The 17,024-nt window shown below is 42.1% G+C and overlaps 1 protein-coding gene across 2 annotated transcripts in view; it reads left to right on the top strand.

Moving 5' to 3' along the window:
• The window catches only part of LOC136774043 (transcription factor hamlet-like), a 57,806-nt gene that overhangs the window by 26,496 nt on the left and 14,286 nt on the right, over window positions 1-17,024 (top strand). For both annotated transcript variants that reach the window (XM_066728097.1, XM_066728096.1), the window contains exons 2-5: window positions 5,167-5,523; window positions 5,597-5,941; window positions 6,023-6,364; window positions 6,484-6,659. In XM_066728097.1, coding sequence (XP_066584194.1) covers window positions 5,167-5,523; window positions 5,597-5,941; window positions 6,023-6,364; window positions 6,484-6,659 — 1,220 coding nt within the window. The remainder of the gene's footprint in view (window positions 1-5,166; window positions 5,524-5,596; window positions 5,942-6,022; window positions 6,365-6,483; window positions 6,660-17,024) is intronic.

The raw sequence follows: 17,024 nt of genomic DNA, 5'->3' as shown, positions 1-17,024 counted from the left end.
ATTTATCCCTCGAAATGACATTTCAGGAGATAGCAAAACTATCGCAGAAAAATTTACAGCGAACCTTAAATAATCGTAAACTCATACTATATATATATATATATATATGTAAGAAGGAGTATCGTCGTAACAAGTTAAGCCACGAAAAGTTGGCGGGAGAAAGAGCGAAACAGAAATGTTTTATACCGGTGTAAATCAAGGCTCCCCAAATATTGCGCAGACGATTTGGCATTGAATGAACGAAGGGTACAGGTTCCGCTGGCTATAAAGAATGATATAACTGTACGCGACACATGTCTTCCGCCTCCGAAACACGCTCATATTGGTACAGCGATACAAACTTCTTTTTTAGCGGATTTTCCAAGCACCGAAATGAAGATTTGTTTCTCTTATTTTCCTATATATTCCTCCGCAGCTTTACGCGCGTTCGCCAGCAGCCCCGAGTCATCAGAATCACCCTAATTTCCCTCGGATGCTACACTCCTAACCTCCGACCTCCCTCGATTAATCGGCTTTTCACAAGAACAGAGGAAAAAAGAGGAAAAAGGAACGTGTAAATCGTGGTAAACGATGCTTGACAAGCAACGCTCGAAAGCTCGTAGGAAAAACTTGAGAAAGATTGAGATCTGACAGAATTTCGGTTGTGTTTCTAGGCTGGGAGTGACTCTGGTTGATCCAAACCTGCTGTTCTCATTCTTGCATGTGAAATAAGTGAAATAACAAGGAGCCAACGTTATCGAAATTCTACTCGTTGCAACGATTTTACTCTGGAAAGTTAGACTGACGGACCCATTTGGCGAACGAACCGCTGTATGCTGGAAAAAGAGGTGGAAAAAAATCTGAAATTGTTCAAGAGACTGGTGACAGCTACTTTCCACAGCAAAAAATAGTCGCCCCTGTCCAATAAGAACTTGGATGATTGTCCTGCTGACCTCGGCCCTACGTGGGGTCCTCGATACGTTCTTTTACGCTTTGGAGAGCAGTCATTCCTTACGTCGAGGCTACACTCGTGTGTGTGTGTGCGCGATGAAAAAATTGACATCCGACCGCTGCTATCGATTTCCTACATTTTTCTATGCTGCATCTTACATCGGAGAGTCGTAAAAGTCTTCTCATCAAACGGATTCTTTTTCCTTTTTTTTTAATCAAATCAAAAATACATATAGAAAATTGGAAATCATACAGAATGAAAATACAAAAACACACATATATACTATATAAAACGTATAATCGAAGCAGAGGAAAATTTTTGCCAACACCTGCAGCAACTAATGTATCCGCGTTATCAGAGTCACGTTTCACGATCAAGCAGCTTGCTTTCTGGTAAAATCTCTGCCTCCAAACCGTCCTATTATTTTCTCTTTCCAACTCAGTGCTCCGCAAAGTCCCCACTTGGTCTTTCTCCCTCTTTCTTTACCCCCCCCCCCCTCTCTCTCTCTCTGCATTCGGTCGACTCTATCTCCGTTCCTCTCCCGGTCTCTATCCGGTATGAGGGATGCTGTAGAACGGAGCGTGTGGTGGGGGTCCCGTTGTGCGATAGGGGTTGCTCCGCCCGTGAGCCAACCAGAGTCCCGGTGGAAGCGGCTCCGCCACACCCCGGGATCGTCCCGGCTCCCTCAGGAACCGTGCCATCCTCTTCTCAACAGATTTCGGATCTTCTAGTCTGCCTAGAGCCAGCTGACACGGAGCAGCTATTTTCGTCGTCTCTCACTCTCGCGCACACTGCTTCGTGTTATCGCCGGCTGCTTTACTGCTCGATCCCATACACGCGACTGCATGTTTTGTGACCTAATTAAGCAAATTACTGTGCTCCTTTCTTCATCCTGCAAAAGTGTATGTGTGAAACCTCGTTCGATACTTCTCGCAACAATGTTCGCTGTTTCAGCCCACGGTTCTCCACTCTTTCGTTTTTACGCGAACGGTCAATAGACGCATAGAAACGACACCTTGCAATTGAGTACTACGCACAGTGATGATGTATACCGTGCGAGCGTGCTGTGATTAAATCCTGAATTATCAGTGAGGTGCGAAGGATTCCCATCGGCTCTCCAGCTGTCACGCGGATGGAAGGCATAGACTTGTCTCGATCGATGGTCGATTACAAGATGAGTGGTGAGTCGCGACATAATCTTTCACACTCTTTTCCTCTCTTAGATTTTATCTCACCGATATTTGCACGAACGTGGCTTTTGGCGGAAAAAGAATTATACGCGTTAGTCATTGTGAACACTTCGATAAGACTGATCGATCAATCGAGATATTTATATGGTGCGACATCAGTTTTCGTATATCATCAATGATAATATCTCGTGGCTCTCTCTCTCTCTCTCTCTCTCTCTCTCTCTCTCTCTCTATTTTATTAACGTTTATTCTATCGGGGTTATAACGAATCATACAGAATTATTCGATGGATATATTCGTGGGAGAACGGGTGATTTTTGGAAAATTTGATTTTTTCTACTCTTTTATTTATGTAATATAATGGAAATTATTTTTACATTCGATGCAGAAATTATTATAAAGAAAGATTGAAAGGATACAGCGTTGCTGGAGGAGTTTTCTCTGCAGAAAAGTCTCTCTTCTCGGTGGAGGACGTCGTATCACCAGGACGTCCTGTGCGGTCTCGAATATGCGGTTTGCACGAGTGCGATCACGCCAGGAATACTGCAATCGCTCTTCCGACACCATCTTGCTTGCCAATTTGCTTAATTGTCTCTTCCGGAACTATCGCGGTCAGAATTATCTCCGTGCATTTCTCGTTGCTACTCGAATCCTTGAACAACCTCCGTTCCGTATATATATATAACATCGAGACTAGTTTATTCCTCGTTTTTCGAGTCCTTTCGACGAGGGATCATTTTCATTGGAGTGCATCATCGATCAATTTCAATGCACCGCTGCTGCTACTCTCGAAATCCCAGTTAGCGTTTCGGTACAACAATAGAGCATTTTCAAGCAGCTTCTGATACACCACTACACTGCCACGTAGAACTGTTTTATCAACAGACGCATCGACGAATCCTTCGCAAGTAAATTTAGACACAATTTGCGTTCTTCTAGCGTCCAGGCCTCTTGAGAAAAGTAAACAAAGCAACGACAGACCGTATTTTCAATTGATCGACTGTAATTGTTCTATCTGTCTGAGTATATTTATCCGATCTTTGAAAGATCGATTGTTTGCCTATGTTTTCACCAGTTGAAACGAGAAATTATTTTTCATAGACTTCTCAGTGTTTCATTTTTTCATGAAAATAATGTTACATAATAAGGAAAAAAATTGAGTTAATGTTGCGAGACATTAGATAAAAGTTAGGAGTATATAAATGGTTTTTATTCCTGGCAGAGTGTCAAAGATTTAGGCGTGTGAAACGTTAGATAATAACTATAGGAGCGATCAAATCTGGCTCTGCATGGTTTCTTCCCACGAAATGGATGGTAGAGAGAGGAGACGATGTTACCCGAAGGGACCGTAACAGCAGAGCTTGTTTTAATCGTGGCCACTCGAGCTGCTATCATCGGGGATAATGTCACATAAGGTCCAACAAGTACCCATATATGATTTCGTTGAGGGAGATGGTACTTCTGCAGCCACTTGTGTGTCCCACAGGAGTCAACGGCCCCTGTTGTTCGACTTTTCCAAATATTTCTCCTCCGCAACGTCGTTTCGACGCAGCCAAGGATCAACAGTTCATGTCAATTGACGCTCTTGTCAGGATTACTACTCTTCTTTACGATCATCCTGCACTCGGTTTACACAGACTCGCGCGTTAAAGTAATACACGCCTAACCTCTCTTACATATATATATATATATAGACACACAACGCAGTATCAAATATAGCTCTTTTTAACCAGAAAATTGTACACGTAGCAATGTTTGACAAAGTGCTTATTTTATCGATATTTTGATATTCTGCTAACAAAGACCCGATACTTTTGGTATCTATACGTTCCACTTTTCTCGAATTTCGTGTCACCGTTCCACTTCCACGGATAACCGTTTTCTTTTACGATCCGCCAGTCAACCCGGCGGAATCTAACGCCAGTGTTTATCCTCTGGATTAGAATGAAATTCGAGCCAGTGTCATACCTACGATGTTTCGCTCAACCATGAGATTCATCTTCTACTCTATATATACCGAGCATAATATGCTTATATTTCTAGCTTTACAATGTTATCATACAAACTTGTCCGTTTGTCCATCGATACACCTGTAACCTTGCAACTTGTCCGGGCCTAGTGTTTACCGAGAAAAACGTTATTTACCAAGGATCCGTTCCTGGTCAACCTTCTCTCATCACCTGACACAAACACACGCATAAAATGCACAGTTTGTTTGAGCTATTCCTTGGTATCTTCCGATACCAAGATAAGCCTGTTATTAGAAGGCTCTGACGCATCCGGTGTCGTATTAAATACAAACGAATTCATCTTAGAGATAGCGTGCCTCGTAGTTCTGGATAAACATCAAATATCTCTCACTCTCGATCGTAAACCTTAAGAAAATGTCGAATGTCGCTCGAGTGGAAAATATATCAGGCAGTAATTTTGTAACTTATTTATTTGATTTGCGATGGAGGTAAAGAAACTCGGCTTGTTTATTGCGTCGAACCTTCCGAGAATCGCGTACCTTGGAACAGCATCGATGAGATAATGGAAGCGTCTCGCGGCGCATCAAAAACGACCACCAGAGGGTTATTAAAATGCTCTGCTTATCGCGTCAACCATCCCTGTCTCGGATGTCTTGCTATATGACTATACAATCGGCATGCGGCAGTGTGAGAATAAAAACCGTCGGCGGAGATAGCATTCAATTGGCACTTGTCTTTGTATGTCTAGGATTTCAGGTCGTAAAAAGACGACGGAACCATTCTTCCTCTAAAAGATTCTCTCTCTCTCTCTCTCTCTCTCTCTCTCTCTCTCTCTCTCTCTCTCTCTCTCTCTTTCTCATTGACCGAAACTACCTCGAGTATAATGCTGAGGAAAGAATATAAAATAACATATAAGAGAAAATCATGTATTTTTTTACATATTTCCATAGAAATATTTCAGAGACGTTGAAGAGTCGTTGAAATAATTAAATAGCGTTGGATGAAAGAATATTGAATGATATTGAATTGGAAGAGATCGAATTTTGAGAAAAGAAACGTGTATAAATCGTTACAGGAAGCAGCGACGAGGGTGATTCGACGTCGGGAGGTGGCGAGACGACAGCTGGCGCGGATGGTGATGGCGTGGAAAGTGCAAAAATGGAAGAGACTAATTTGACTCGAAACACTAACGGTGCCAATGCTATCTATACGCATCCCGATAGCGGAAACGACGTACCTCAGGACTACACGAGGTCTGCGAAACGAAAAAACAGCAGCTCCACTTCAGTAATGGACAGGTTCTCCGAGTACGAGAAGAAGAAGACTCGACTGTCCTCGGCCAAGGACGAAGAGAGGAAATCGTTCTGGGAAAACGAGGAGCAGGTCGACCAAAATGATTATTTAGAAGCGCCAATTAATTATAGGAGCGATCGTGAGTAATTGTTTTTCAAGGATTTCATTTTCGTTAGCATTAATTGGATTGAAAAGTTTAATAATCGTCGTAGGAGGAACGGATAAGGGTGAGTCGTCCTCGAGAGGGGCTGATACCACTGTTGCTGCGGAAAATAGCATGGATGATGTAGAGATCGAGGAGAATAGCGATAGCAACAGCTTTGCCTACGTGCATCCTGCCAGTGGACACGAGATTTCTCAGGATTACAGTCAGCCTGGAATCACCAAACGAAAACACGATTTCTCCCCAGTCATGGAAAGCTTTTCCAATTACGAGAAGAAGAAAACGAGATTATCCTCTGCCAGGGACGAAGAGAGGAAGTCATCGTGGGACTACGAGGAACAATCCGAGCAAACGGATTATTCCGCAATGTCGAATAATTATAGGATGGACTATAGTGAGTGACCTTGAAATTTTTATAGTAAAATACACGTGAAAGATGAGAGGTATAGATACTTATAAATTTTAATCGTTTCAGGAAACGTCGAGAAGAGCGATTCGATGCTGAGGAGTGGCGATACGAGTGCTGCTGAAGGGGATGGAGAAAATGCTGACGTGGATGACGACAGTTTGACGCGAAATGGCAATGGGAGCGGTCGTGTCTACGTGCACTCTACGAGTGGACAAGAAGTGTCGCAGGACTACAGTCTTCAATCTGGGACAACCAAACGAAAACGTAGCTTCTCTCCAGTTTTGGACAGATTTTCCAACTACGAGAAGAAAAAGTCTCGGTCTTCGTCTTTCATGAAAGACGAAGACCGAAGATCGAGTTGGGACTGCGAGGAACAAACGGGGCAAACTAATTATAGAAATGATTATCGTGAGTGTATATAATATTGCAATAATTTTTTTAATTAGGAAATATAATTAATTGGAGCTGTGGTTTGATGAATTGGAGTAAAAAGGTTTTATAAAAGCTGATTTGTATTTATGATATAGAGGAGACGATAAAGGGTCAAGCATGGATCTCGCCTGTACCGGAAGTGGAGGTGGGGGGCATTTTACCGAGTGGACCGCAGGTTCGGGCACGAAAGGATATCCCGAGAGGTGCGAGGTTTGGGCCCTTCCTAGGCAAGTGGGCGAGCGAGCCTTTCAATCCTCGCTACGCGTGGGAGGTGAGTCTCGTTTCTTCATTGCTATATATCTATATCTAAATAAACACAAGCTTATCGCTCCAAATACCCTGTGTATAAACGTCATCATCGATGCAACCTATTGGGATCTGACATAGTTGAAGCGCTCCAAGTGGTAAAAAATGAAAGCAGAGGAAGTCCAGGTTTTACATTGATTCTTATGGATATTTTTCAATAAATTGCAATTTATTATTGAAAACCTTAAAACTTTTGAATATGGGAGAAAAGTTTGTACAGATATTTTCCATCGAAATCATTATAACCCTCCTGTAATTTCAATAGACATTTAGACACTTAGGCTTTCATGCGCCATATTCGTTTTTTTATTTATCTATATATATAGACTCCGCCCACGTGTCAGATCCCAATACAGCACTCCTCTTAAATTCATAGACCTCGAAATCAATTTGTCCCGTGACCTTTAACCTCTGTACCTTTAAATATTTTCCATATTATTCCCCAAGTTATGATTATCAGTAATAATTATAAACTCGATCAACGTAAGATTTTATAAATCAATTAAGCATTTAATTCGATCGGAAACCGATGATATTATTGCATCCCTTAATTACAAGGTATATACACGAGGTTAACCGTTAACAGTCGATCCCCCCCTGTGCACCAAGTTTCACAATTCAAGGTTATGCATGGTTTTTCCGGGGAAAGGCAGAGATTCACACGAGAATCTTATCCGATATCATCTCGAGAGCGAGGCTTTGGCAAACCGTTTGAAAGATGATCGATCTGTTTATGGTGTTGGGTCCCGTGAAGGAACGCCGCCGATTCGTCCAGAGGAACGCGACAGCGGGTTTCCTATCCTTCTGCCATAATCCTGGGTATTATCCGACAGATGCTGGCGCGTAAGAGAGAGAGGGGGGGGGGGGTGAAGGAAGGAAGGAAGGAAGGAACGAGGTGGTAGAGAGGCCAATGAGAGAACGATGGGCAGACAGACAGAGTCGTCTCCTCGGTACTCGGGCAACGGCCACCTGGCCAGCTCACCTTCACCGAAGGTGTCATCCACGTTGACAGATCCGTCAATTGACTCGCGTCCTTCTCCCTTCGACATCTCTTTCTCTCTCTCTCTCTCTCTCTCTCTCTCCAGCTCCATCCCTCGAGGAAAATTCTTTCGAAACGAGCCCGCTCGCGCGGATGAATCGGTTCCTCTCCCGATCACGCAGGAAACCAAGGACAAAGTCAGAATTTGTGAACTGACCCATGCACTCTGGTCCGTTGCGCACGACTGCCTCGATTTTCTTCGCTGCGTCAAAAACTGTCAGTCTGGAAAGTTGGAAATTGTGGCTCTGGAGAAAATGATCGAATTTCTAATTGCGAGGAGGGAAGGTCGTGCAGGGAGGGAGATTAATAATTTGTGGAGAGTCCGGGAGGAAATATATCGAGTCGTAATCGAAAAACGAGATTCACAGCTCGGGATGATGAAAGCCGCGGGCGAGCAACGGTCCGAGCGTGATAGATATGATAGCGGCAGTGCGAACGCATGTCGCACTGACAAAATGTAAATGGCACCATCCATCTAACTGCCGACAAAAAGGCTGCCGTGCCAACTGTCGGCCGGCGATTACAGGATCGATTAAAGCCAAACTACCCCTTCGTTTCGTCGGACGATCTATCAACCCCACGCGCGCGAATCCTCGTGCGCAACACTGCAGACTTCCTGCAAAATCTTCGACACCTTTTCTCACGGACTTCCGGTCTCGAGAACGCTGCTCGCTTCCTCCCCTCGCAACCCTCTCACTAATTTTTAAATCGGCAACACTGTCTGTGTTTCCCGTGGCAAAGTGCAGAGGTCTTTGATGTTTTCGGTATTTGTATTTATCTTGCAACGAGTTCTCGGCCGTAAGCGATTTTACATCCAAATCGAATCCATTGTATTCCGGAAAACTAAATTTCCTTCTTCAAGTTTGACAGAGTATTTCCTTGGAGTGAAAAAAGAGGGGACATCCCTCCGTTCATCCCCTATCGTTAATCCTTCTCTCGCATTCCTTAGGAAATACAGCGAGCATCCCGTAGTGTCAGGTAGAAAGGGTAGACGTTTCGGAGAAACCGAAATTTCGCCCCAAATTTTCGCACATGTTTATTCGCCGTGTGTGCACCCCTATAAGCGGTATTCGAAGATGTTTCCGACAGCCAGAGGGGTTTTCGGAATACAAGCGTTTGTGGATAGCTTAGCTGGCTTGTCATATTGGTATTGTGCACGTTTCACTCGGCTTCGATCCTCATTTTTTAGATCTTTCGCGAAAGGGCGAATGTGCGTATAAAAAAGGAGTTCGTGAATTAAGATGGAACTCTGAAAAAAATATGGAAAAGTGTACACGAGTCTCTACGAGTCGTAATTATAAATTTGAAGATCGAGAACAAATTTATATTTATAATATAATAATGAAGTAAGAAAACATTTTTCCGTTGATCGAGTCGTCAATTTTTTTCAGGATAAATCGAAGAATAAACGTATATATAGCAATAGAGGGTTTAAAGATGATAAAGGATGGTGAATTCTGTCGGAAGCTTGGAGGCCGATGACGCGTGATCTTGAATGCGACGATGCGGCGTGCCACCGTGTCGACTAAACCAATCTTAGGCTTAGTTCACTCGTCTGTAAGACCCTTGCGCGAGGGCTGCAGTCCAATTTGCCGAATGATCTCGAGAACCTGTGCCAAATGATCAATCGAGTTCGCTTTATTACGGTGACTGTCAGAACTACCAACGATCCAGAAATTGATAAATTGTTCCTCCAAATGTCGTTCAATATCGTTTAACAATTGATCAAAAAACCAATATCTTCGATTTATCTTCTAGCTTTTTGTCAAAACACTCAACTTCCCACTCTTTCCATCCATAAGCATGTACATACACCCGAATTTGTTCACTTAAGAATTTACGAACGTTCGCATGTGTCGATAGGAACATCCAAAAGCGTTTCTACGAACACCACGCGTCCAGCAGTTTTTTTCCACGCGATTGCAAATGCACCCCCCCCCCCCCCTTTCTAAAGTTTCCTTACACGTATACGGATTTGGAATCCATGGCTTCTGAAAATGGGGCGGGCGCGGTAGAACGTGAGAGAGTTAAAGCGAAATGGAATAAGAGAGATGAGAGTATAGAGGGAGCGAAAGAGGAACGCGCTTGTGTTCAGGTTGAAGGGTGCAGGACTAGCGTGATCGGCCGTGTAGGGTACTTTTTTGGCAAATCGACTGGAAGGCCTCTAGCTATTAGCGACGTATGCCACTGACAAATCATATAAATGGCAATTCTGGCCAGAACGTGGCATCGTCGACCGCACGAGAGTCATCCAGAACTCGAGTGCTTCTTCGTGTACGCGTAATATCGTTGGTTCAAACTGCTTTGGGGCGAGCGGCATGAAATTGATCCTTTGAATCACGGATCGTACACTATGTCATATATATATATATATACCATGAGTGTGCACCAGATTTCCCTCGTTCATTAAACGATTCTTGAATTTTTCTTATAAAAAGTATAATTATATAATTCTCAAGTGGTAACTGATGAAAATTTAACACTGTGGAAAATAAAATTGTGAGTGTGCTTAAAGCACTCGTGTTAGTGCTGTTAGCGTTACAGACTAACTATACACTGATATATAGAATTTCAGTGACGTATTTTAGCGAAGCTTAGGTTCGCGTCATATCGTTGGACAATGAAGAACGTTGTAGCCATTATTCGTGGACATTGTCCAGCGGAGCTGGCCGCGGGGCGTTACTTACAGAAGGTCAAGCCCCGGAAGTGATTTCACAATAAGAACATTATGCTCTTACCTTCCTTCGTCTCCTCCTTCCTCATTCTTCCTCACGAGTTCATTCAAGATCCGCAGGACTTCAATTTACACTCTCTATCAGCACACGAAAAATCTGTTTAGACCTTTTCGCATACTTAAAAGTATCGAGTTGCAATCCTTTATCTCCACTTCTGCATTGATACATTCTTCTACCTCCCCGTGAAGAATGAGATTCTGGTAGGTTCCGTTGAATTTTCGCGCTTCGCAATCAGGCATGGACAGAGGTCAAAGTGCACGAGGCTGGTGAATGTTTCGAAATGAAGACTCGAAATGGCGAGGCCACGCTGGTCAATTCTCAAGGAGTAGAGTTACGATTCGCACAGTTTTCCTCGACCTGACTGGTATGTACGTATAAAAGAAAGGTTCTCGCGGTAGGAGAAAGAATGGCGTTGGCCAATGAGGGAAGGAGAGCGCTGGATCGCGAAGGAGACGAAGAATCGGCAGGAAACAAGTGACAATCAGCGAGAGCTGGGATCTATAGCATTGTTCACCTGTCACACGTCGTATTTGCCAGAACGTCAAAGGATCCCGACTGACCACACGGTCATCTAACGCTCTCCTCGAGAAGGACCTGCTACAAACGTGAAACACGAAACTAAGCCACCCTATTACTATGACTCAGACTAGAAACTACATTAGATATTATTCACTCCAAATCTCCTTCAATTGGATACGATTCAATTCTAAACTGCGAATCTACATCACAAAGCTGTATTACTCAAACTAATATTTACGAGTAATCGAAACTCTTGCTGTATCCAGTTTCAGGAGAGAGAAATTACAGAGATTTCTATATAATGAGACAACTTTTGTTTTCTCTGAAAAACACGTACAACTTTAAAAAATAATATATATATATATATGTATGTATGTACTTATAACTATATATACACACTGCAAAAGCTTAAGGGAATATGGGTTAAGTGGGATTGTCGATATTCATTGCAAAAGTTGCATAAGTTAGCTGCAAGGGGGCGAGAAATGTTAAGGCCAGTTGGCTAACTAGCTCTTTTCTCGGGACCGAGTTTTTGATTGACAGGTTTCGGGTCTGGGCTCCTCCTGAACATTTTCTTCCATTATGTTAATAAAGATATGATACACCTTTGTGCAACCCTCGACGTTAAAGCCTATATTTTGACATTTAAATTTACTTACCTGCCCTACCAACGAGTCTCCAGCTGTACCCTTTTTTCCAGTTTATTACCACGAGTAACATATTTTATTGTACTTTTTTCGTCCAGTTGACGAAACTTTCATGGATCATCCTGTATACTACTATATATGTATATATATATAGATGCTGATTGACGGTTGGTTAATTACAAGCTTTCGCTCGATTCTCTCGCGTTGGTAATGATCGAGCAAAGCAATAACGATTCCTGTCAATGATGTGTAACGCAGATTTCATGCAACACCTTATCGCACCCCAAGCTGCGTGTGCGTTCCCGTTCCCCGACGACTAGTCGGCCAGGGTGATAAATCTCTTGCGCTCGTTACCCCACTATCTGTCGATAATAGACATAACAGGCACGCGTTGCCGGCTCGTCTCACACTGACCAGGCTCTCTCATGCCAGCCGGATCCGCAGCATCGCATCTCGCTCTTCAAGGATCCCAGCCCGTACCGCTTGCTCCTGCCCCTTCGTCATTCATTCACCCTCTGATCCTCCTTATTGCATTCTCTATTGCTCCGAGACTTTTGTCACGTGCGACTCACTTGATATATCACTCGCGAGCACGTTAAAATCATTTACGAATCTCTTCAATTTTTATTCTTTTCATGTAAATGTATATCCTGATTTTTGTCTATATATAGTTTCTTTAACGTTATTTCAACTCTAGGTTAAAGTTCCAAGAATTATATAGTTTTTAAGGAATTTTCTTTGGTTTTTTTGCACATTCGTGAATTAAGACTTAATTTTGTAATTAAGGCAACGTTGGAGTAGTCTCCGATGTGTTTATTTTCTAGAATCAGCCCTTCTTTCTACAGTGTCGCAGCACATCTGGGATGATAGGACGGGGTTGGGTAGGTTGAATAGGGTCTCGCGTGCGTAGGAAGCCGTTCCTCGTCTTCGCTCTGCTTGGACTTAATTGAACTTGTTCGCAACTCATAACGAGAAGTCGAGTAAGTGCTCCCAGTTATAATTTACGGAAAACAATCGTGGCCTTTGATGTGACGTTTCAATTGTCTTGGATCCGCGACAACTGCTCGCATATAGCGAGGAGGGTGCAGTAAGGATACGAAACTTCCACTTATCTACCTTCCGAACCCTTCCCGATAAATTCGTACGAAGCAGTCCCAATAATTTAACGTACTGCGTCAATTATTCCATTAATCTCAATAACGATACATGCATACGAAGCAATATTCTCGTTTCGCAATTCTATAACGAAGCCAATCATCAAGGCACGATATAGCTTGTTTGGAGACCAAATTGATGAATGATTTTTTCATTCGCTCAACGTCAAATATAAAATACGTTGATAACTGCAGGTGATATTTACTATATAACGTAGAGTTGCCAGCTTTCTGTTTGACTCAATTTAACCCAGGAATCGGCGAGCAATCGACAGGCGTGATTGTTTTACCGAAAAAATTCATTAATCGTTTGGCCATTGGAAGTGACCTACGAATTTCAGGGAAATCAACATTTTCTCATTTTTTTATACGAAGACGTTCGATTATTGATACTGACACCTTAGCACGTGAATCGGTACTCGACTAATTTCGTGCTGTGAATTACTCCAATTTTCAATAATAAATATAACTATATTATTTTTTTACTTAAATTAATCTATCATACGTTTTAACAATAAAATTAAGAAAATTCACCAAGGTGTTTATCACTCGTAAAATTGAAATAATATTTTTCCAATTGCTATGTATAATCAATCGTATTATTAAGAAGCTTAAGGGATCTGTGTCTGAATTGGATAGGAAATAAAGGAAGAGGGGGGAGGGGGATGAATCGAAATTATTAGAAGTCGCGACACTGAGGAGTTTGGCAAAATTTCTGGATAGTCGGGCAGCTCTCTAATGATCGATCATTCGAGGGGCTGGGAATGACGCGACTCGGATATAATTTATACCGCTAGATACGTAGAGGGTAGCTTCTCCCTTTGGAGCGGAGAGAGAGAGAGCCGAGCGTAAGTTGGCAGACAGGCAGCAGGCAGCGAGCAAGCAGTCAGTCAGCTTTCTGGAAGAGTGGGAAAGAAGAGGGGGGGGGGGGGGAATGGTGATGTCGGTAAACGCGCGGCGCGCGTGTCGGGGGTGGCATCTGCTGCGTGTTAGACACGGGTCGAAGGGCACCACTTGCTCTGTCATTACTTGCATTACTTTCCCGACACGAGTCAAGTGGGTCAAGTACGAACTAGCGTGCGTGTGTTGTGCGAAAAAATTGCCCTCGGCTATCGATAAGATCTCATGTAAATCTAACGATTTATTCTCCGACGATATAACATCTTACAATGTTTATTCTTACCTTTCCTTTAGCCACCTCGAACCTAACAATTTCAACAATAAGCTTTCCTCGTTAAAATTGGACAGTCTTCGGGTTTGTTTGCATATGTGAGCGTATATGTGTGTGTGTGTGTGTTGTGTGTGATCGTTGTGAGTCGAGATTTTTCTTTAAATCTGTCGTAGCTTTGTTTCTATTGACTCAATAGTAGCTGTCAAATTAATTAGCTCGTAACCTCGGGGCACAATCTCATCTCGTAACAGTTAGCTCGCAGTAGAATTTACGGGACAAATTTCTCGAACGTGAATCGCTAGCATTGAGAGGCTCGCAAGGCGTTTTATTACCGTAACCGATTCCCCAGAATTAATCAAGGATTAATTAAGACGACTAGGCTTACCGTAATTCACGCTCTATTCTCCCTTCTCAAACTTCACCCTACCCAGTCTGTATACACACTTGGCTCAAAAATTTAACCCTCCTTATTATTTTCCAAGTTTGGTCAAGCATCGAGTTTACTACTGAGTGAGAGGGTTTTCTGATAGTATAATCGAAGGCATTAGTGGAGGAAGGTTTTTACGCGTATTTTCAATATTTTTAGGGAATTGACGTTAAAGTTTTTATGTAGGATATACAGCATGTGTGCATGGTGTAACACGTTTGGCATTGCGAAATTGAAAAGATAACAAATATAGGGGACTTTGTTTAATTAAGGATTAAATTTATATGTTGGTTCTTAGAAAATATATTAAATAATTTAAAAAAAAGTTATTTAACACCTTCTTCAATTAAAGTCTTTAATTATAGTTTCCTCGAATAATATACCACGTTAAGTGTGTAATTGTAACGATAAGTTTTAGATTGTAATTAACTCACTATTCCCCATTTTCAAACATCAACCTACCTTACCTGTATTCACAGTTGCCTCTAAAATTAAGTCCTCCTTATTATTATTTTCAAAAATTTGTTCAACCATCGAGTTTACTATTGAGAAAACAACATTAATGATGTAATAATCATTCCATTCAATACATATAATACGTCATGGTTGAGTCGTTGACATGAGAGAGCACCGATCGTATGATCATTCTGGGAATTTCACTGCTGCTGCATGCAGGACACTTGCCAATTAGATGTCGCATTTGGCTTGCTCTTCTCCGCCTATTCTCACTTTTAGCCTCCATTTCGTTAAGGGGTGGACGAGAAATTCGACATAGTATCGTAGGGTCATACGAGCACAGCTCCACACTGTTGTACAGTTGACAATCAACCCCTATATACATATAACGAACTGCTCTTTTAAGCGTTACGTCACGAGAGATATACATGCTGTAGAATTATGTCCACATCAATCATAACCTTGACAATTACTACTACATGTTGAAAATAATGCAATAAAAGTAACGAGTTTCCCAATTTCAACGAAAAACTGGTCAACTTTTAAGTTTCCAGTGTTCGTATTCGGAGCTTAAAAAGGGAAAATATAAAGAAATCGCTTTAGTAATATCGAATTAACGAAGTAACGATGTCTGGGGAGATGGATTTTCTCGCGAAGCGTAGGGGAGAGGACAAGCTGTGTCGGCTAAAAGCATTTTTGCGTCGGCCATCATACCACTATCATCCGCCATCATCCACCATCGATCCCTTTTATTCATAACTTTTGCCTGCTCGTTCAATCGCTAGTCCATTTTTTTCTCTTTCGTTCAATCACCATTATCTACAGTCACGTTCATTTGTACTGGAATATTCTCAACAATCTCGCTCAATTTTATAGCAATTCAATTAGAATTTGACAAATAAACATAGTTAAATCTGGAATATTTTTAAATAAATTAAGAAAGAATCAAGATAATCAGTTATATAACAGAATCAGCGAATTTTTGTATTGTAAAACATGAAACTAAAGTCGAGTGAAATTGTGAAAACCGTTGATGGCTGTCAGGAGTCAACGGGATGCAGTGAGCCAGGTATAATCGATCTCATAGGCGATATCTTAATTTTGTGAATGGACACGTTCCACATTCTACGTTTATAGGTGTACGTGCGTCCATTTTCACAAGATGTGAAACGCATCTTGGCCTGTTGAGGAAGATCACGATCGACAGGATTGAAGCATTATTTCGCTTCCACATCGAGATCCTTTCGAAATTCCGAAGCGACGCGGAACGTTACCGATTATGAGGGACACTGACTATTCAGAATTGTACGTCCTTGTTCAGGTCCTTTTTCAGGATATCTTAGGCAAAACCCAACGATGGAGAAAACCTTTCGTCGGTTTCGTTTTGTTGGAGGTGTGAGGTTACAAAAGGAGGCGATCTCGTGTTTTCTGCCATACGGTCATGTCCTCTCTTTCTCTTCCTTGTAACTGCTCGTCGGTCACTTCGATTCTTCCAGTCGCTTGTCCCAAGGATCATCCTGAGATGTCCCAAACTCCTTAGCCTCCTCTCTCATCCCTGCTCCTCCACCTAACCATGCAACTACGGACAGTAATATTTTCCATAAACTAGATTATATCTTAAACCTCTTAATCGTGTACTTCTATATATATTCTGTGTAATGTTCTCTCATCATCATCATCATCATTAATCCATTCTACGATAACACTAATGGTTATCTTGCGAATAGTGCGTCTTCCATTCCTAAAATATTTATAATTCTCACAGCAGCCTCCAACATGAATATAAGCTTGCTTCATACAATATCAAGATATTTTTATGCTAATATTCCAGAATCTTTTGAAGGTGTAGAAAAATATCACTTTTCGGCACATCAGAGGTCACCAGGATTTTCTCCATTAAGAGGTATCGTAACAGTAGTCACGGGAAGTCCCACAAGCACTCATTCGTCGAATAATGGTGTGGCACGATTATAGGAATGAGCGAGATTCACGACCAGACAAATCTGTCGTAGGAATTGTTAGCACATGTCCGCTCGCGCCGACAAAGAGCTCGGAGGGCTTCCTGCTGAGAGGTTAAAGCCAGTGACGAATCTCCAATTTTCTCATCTCGTATCTCTGTCTTTACTCGATATATATATATATACACAAAACTCTGTTAAAAAAATGTCCTACCAAAAAAATA

Source organism: Prorops nasuta, unplaced genomic scaffold (genome assembly GCF_024137725.1).
Source record: "Prorops nasuta isolate Cenicafe-Biocafe unplaced genomic scaffold, Cenicafe_Pnas_1.2 PNAS00006, whole genome shotgun sequence".
Taxonomy (NCBI): domain Eukaryota; kingdom Metazoa; phylum Arthropoda; class Insecta; order Hymenoptera; family Bethylidae; genus Prorops; species Prorops nasuta.
The sequence above is the reverse complement of the archived record's forward strand: the minus strand, read 5'-3'. Positions and strand labels throughout refer to the sequence as shown.